The sequence below is a fragment of the Penaeus chinensis genome, chromosome 22 (genome assembly GCF_019202785.1).
Source record: "Penaeus chinensis breed Huanghai No. 1 chromosome 22, ASM1920278v2, whole genome shotgun sequence".
In the NCBI taxonomy this organism is placed as follows: domain Eukaryota; kingdom Metazoa; phylum Arthropoda; class Malacostraca; order Decapoda; family Penaeidae; genus Penaeus; species Penaeus chinensis.
Window position 1 is genome coordinate 26,773,677 of NC_061840.1, and position 5,000 is coordinate 26,778,676.

The 5,000-nt window shown below is 41.3% G+C and overlaps 1 protein-coding gene across 1 annotated transcript in view; it reads right to left on the bottom strand.

Moving 5' to 3' along the window:
• Positions 1 to 649: 649 nt before the first annotated feature.
• The window catches only part of LOC125037010, a 9,177-nt gene continuing 4,826 nt past the window's right edge, over positions 650 to 5,000 (bottom strand). The window contains exons 2-3 of the mRNA XM_047629971.1: positions 4,034 to 5,000; positions 650 to 1,016 (exon numbers count right to left, since the gene is read on the bottom strand). The exon at positions 4,034 to 5,000 is cut by the window's right edge and continues 192 nt beyond it. Of these exons, the coding sequence (XP_047485927.1) occupies positions 793 to 1,016; positions 4,034 to 5,000 (1,191 nt within the window). The 3' untranslated portion in view covers positions 650 to 792. The remainder of the gene's footprint in view (positions 1,017 to 4,033) is intronic.

Below are 5,000 nucleotides of genomic sequence, written 5' to 3' on the forward strand. Positions count from 1 at the left end.
ATTTTAGGTTAATTACTACTCTCATTAAAGATGTTATTATTACCAATACCATGAGATAATACCATGAAATACCATCAAACAACACACATTCCGTATTTTTATTATGTCATATAACATTGATACAGGGTGTGTAACAACATATTAACTGTGGGGATCTTTATCTCTCTGGACTTAAAGCAAGCGTATAGAAAATAAGCTCTATATTTCATTATTAATACAAATTCAGAGGTAATCAGTAGGGCAAAGAAAATTATATCTCTCTCTCGCTCTCTCTCTTTCTCTCTCTCTATATATATGTATGTATATATGTGCATATATATATACAAATATATATTTACATATACATATATATATATATATATATATATATATATATATATATGCATGTGTGTATATACATATATATATTTACATATATATATATATATATATATATATATGTATATGTATATTATATATATATGTGTATATATCTACATACATACATACATATATATACATATATAGGCATATATATACATACATACACACACACACATACACTCATTTATATTTGTATATGTATTTATATATATTTGTGTGTATATATATATATATATATATATATATATATATAACACATGTGTGTGTATACATACATACACATATATCTATTTATGTATTTATTTTCATTTATTTATTCATTCACACATTTATATAATCTATATACGCCCATCAGATAAGTAATACCTAATTGCCCTATATATCATGATAACAGCAACATCCCAAGTGCAAAGCTCCCTCTACACATTACTACAAGCCTTCACTAAGCCCCATGAACATGTCCACCCGGCGAGGGTAATCGAGAAACCGGTGCGGCCCTACTTCAGGCGTGTGTCCGGCGTCGGTGCACGAGCGACAGCAGTGGTAAGCGACTACTTGAAGGCGGCACTTGTTATAACGGACGGCGAGGCTGCACACATCCATAGAATTCCTGCCGCCCATGAACTGGCTGTCCAGACATTCCGCCATTGATTCTGGGGAAGGGGATGGAGAGGTGTTAAACTATGGAGCTGGCTGGGAGGGGTGGGGCATAGGGGACGTTAGATAGGGGTTGGAGGTCGGGTGAGGGTGGATGGCTGTGTGTTTCGTGTGTTTGTTTCTGTTTCTTTTGGTTTTGATGTCTCTCTATAATCTTTCTCTTTCTCTCTCTCTATCTCTTTCTCTTTCTCTCTCTCTCTCTCTCTCTCTCTCTCTCTCTCTCTCTCTCTCTCTCTCTCTCTCTCTCTCTCTCTCTCTCCCTCTCTCTCTCTCTCTCTCTCTCTCCCTCTCTCTCTCTCTCTCTCTCTCTTTCTCTCTCTGTTTCTCTCTCTCTCTCTCTCTCTCTCCCTCTCCCTCTCCCTCTCCCTCTCCCTCTCCCTCTCCCTCTCCCTCTCTCTCTCCCTCTCCCTCCCTCCCTCTCTCTCGCTCTCACTCACTCCCTCCCTCCCTCCCTCTCTCTCTCTCTCTCTCTCTCTCTCTCTCTCTCTCTCTCTCTCTCTCTCTCTCTCTCTCTCTCGCTCTCTTCCTCTCTCACTCTCTCTCTCTCTCTCACTCTCACTCTCACATAATGACTGATAATAATAATAATGATAATAATGATACTAATGATAATGATGGTAATAATAATAATAAGGCTAATGATAATAGAATAGTATAATAACAATAATGATAATGATTACAATAAGGATAACGGTGATAATAATAATAATAATAATAATAATAATAGTAGTAGTAGTAACAATAATGAAAATGATAATGGTGATAATAATAATAATAATAAGGATAATAATTATGGCAATAACACTAATGATAATAACACTATTATTAACAGTAATAGTAATAATGAAGATTATAATTATGAAATGATAATTATAAAAAAAAATATATCGTTATTATCATCATTGTTATTATGATCAGGATGATGAAGATGATGAATAGTAATATTAATGATAATAATAATGGTGATAATATTGATAATGATAATAATTATAGTAATGATAGTAATATTAATGATAATGAAGATTATGATGACAGTGATGATGATGAAGATAATGATTGGAAAAGACAATGATTATAAGCACAAAGACAATAATGATGGTTAAAATAATAATAATGATAATGATGATAATAATTATAATAATGATAATGGTAATGATACTTATGATGATAATAATGTTAATGTTTATATTGATAACAGTAATAATAATAATGCATATGTTGATTATGAAAATAATAATAATAAAGATAGTGATTATGATAATGATAATAATGATGATAATAATAGAATTAATAGTAAATTAATACATGATTGCGATAATGATAATAACAATAATAACCGTAAAGATAATAATAACACTATTATCAATAACAATAATTATGAGAATAATAATGATAATGATGACAACAAAACAACAACAACGATAGCAATAACAATAATGATAATAAGTCCTCCTGACCTGCTGCCCTGTAATAGCCATTCATTATTTTTAACTAGTGGTCGGGACGCTGGCCGATAACCGATTATCTTGATTGCTGCCTGGGCGTTGGGTAAGTTGTGCATATATTTTCATCACTATGCGCAAGTAATTTTCCCGTGTAACCATATACATAGGTGAATGTATTATAGTGTGGGAATATATATGTGTGTTGTGTGTGTGTGTGTTTGTTTGTGTGTGTGTGTGTGTGTGTGTGTGTGTGTGTGTGTGTGTGTGTGTGTGTGTGTGTGTGTGTGTGTGTGTGTGTGTGTGTGTGTTTGAGTGAGAGAGAGGTGGGGAGAGAGAGAGAGAGAGAGTGGGGGGTGGAGGGAGAGAGGAGGGGGGCAGACAGTCAGAGAATCACTTCCCATTACCTTAGATACATGAAGACATACATATTTATACCATTCACTTTTGAATAACCGTACCATTGCTAGTTCACTTGTTTTTCTGAGGTGAAAGGGTCGTTCGACTTGATACCTGAAAAGAACAATTTGCTGATACCACTTAACGACGTGTCTTGGTAGTTATAAGCCTGTAGTAGTCATTCTTACATTGAAACTGCTGGGTTTTCTTCCATACATAGTTCAAGTTTATTCTGATGATATCATTGTTATCGTTTTCACTATTATTATTTGTTTATCTTTACTTGTTTTAATATGTGATATATCTTTACTTATATTAGTATGTGATATATTTAATGTGATTCATCGTGATTTTCGCAACAATGAAGATAATTGTAACATCATGAAATACATATACATATGGCTATAAAAAAAATGTCCTTTACAGTAACTTACCCAGAAAGAGACTAGCAGAGTAAATTAATATGTAGGCAATCCAAAATTATTCAGTGTAAGTAAAACTACTATCATCAGTAGTGTTATTATTTCTAAAATGATAATAATAATGATGATGATGATTATGATAATAAGATGAAGATATGATCAATTAATAAATAAGAAACATGTTTTAGTGCATTCCGCAAAAACTATATTTATAGTGTGGAAAAAGAGGGAGAGAGAGAGAGAGAGAGGAGAGAGAGAGAGAGAGAGAGAGAGAGAGGGGGGGGGGGGGGGGGGGGGGGAGAGGGAGAGGGAAAGGGCAAGGGCAAGGGCGAGGGCGAGGGCGAAGGCGAGGGCGAGGGCGAGGGCGAGGGAGAGGGAAAGGGAGAGAGAGAGAGAGAGAGAGAGAGAGAGAGAGAGAGAGAGAGAGAGAGAGAGAGAGAGACAGAGACAGAGACAGAGACAGACAGACAGACAGAGAGACAGACAGACAGATAGATAGCCAGAGAGAGAGAGCGAGACAGAGAGACAGACAGACGGATAGACAGCCGGAGAGAGAGAGAGACGGACAGAAAGAGAGACAGACAGATAGACAACCAGAGAGAGAGAGAGAGAGAGACAGACAAACAAACAGACAGACGGACGGACAGCAAGAGACACAGACAGATAGACAGACGGACAGAAAGAGAAACAGACAGACAGACAGCCAGAAAGAGAGAGAGAGGGGGGGTAGACCTGTCACAACCAACGCACCTTGTGTCGTCGGGGCGGACGTCGTCGACGCCCTGGAGGTGGTTTCTCGCGGTTCGCTGTCGCCGCTCAGCCGCTCCGTGAGTCTCTCGAGCGCCGTGAGTCTGTCGGCCAGCATGTCCTCGGCGTCTTCAAGGGCGAGGCTCATTCCCGAGAGGACGCTGCCGTTCTCGTCGACGTCCTCGGAGAGTTCCTGCATCATCTCCTCCAGGCGGTCGAACTGTCCCTCCTTCAGGTCGCAGTTGCTCGCGACCTTGGCCAAGGATTCGTACAGGGGTCGGAGGGAAGACAGAGATCGGAAGGTCCTGCGCGTAAGGTTCAGGACTTCCTTCAGGGACGCGTTGCCCATCTGGTCTCTTAGGCCCTGCAGTTGGTAGTCGAGGCGGCGCGTGTGCTTGGCCAGGTCGTCGCGGGTCACGAAGGACGACAGCTTCTTCTCGAGGGTCTTGGCGGGGGCCGTCGGCGCCTTGGCTCCTGCTCGCGCCGACGAGGTCATCTCTCTCGCCGCCGTCATGAGTCGCGCCTGCACGTGGTCGATGTCCGTTTTCGTCGGCAAGGCTAAGATATTATCTTCCGTCTTTTTCATGAAGAAGTGGATGTTGGCGCCGAAGTCACCGAGGGACTGTAAGAGGGAGGAGATCTGGTCCGAGAAGCCGTCCAGCCGCTTCGTGAGCCTGGCCTCGAAGTCGGCTCCGGCGGCCTGGGCGAGCGCGGCCGGGGGTCTGCAGGCGCTGTCCACCAACATCTCGAGTCGCTTCAGCCGGTCGTTCATCATGTTCTCGTGCCTCTCGAGCAGGGCGTGCGTCACGCTCGTCAGCGTGCGACCGAACTGCATCAGGTACGGCGGGTACGGCGCCTCCTGACCCACGCTCTTCTCCTCTTGCTCGTCCCACAAGGTCTCCAGCGGGCCCAGCACGGACGCCGAGCATATCCCCAGCAGGAGGAGAGTCCCTTGGAGCCAGAGCAGCGT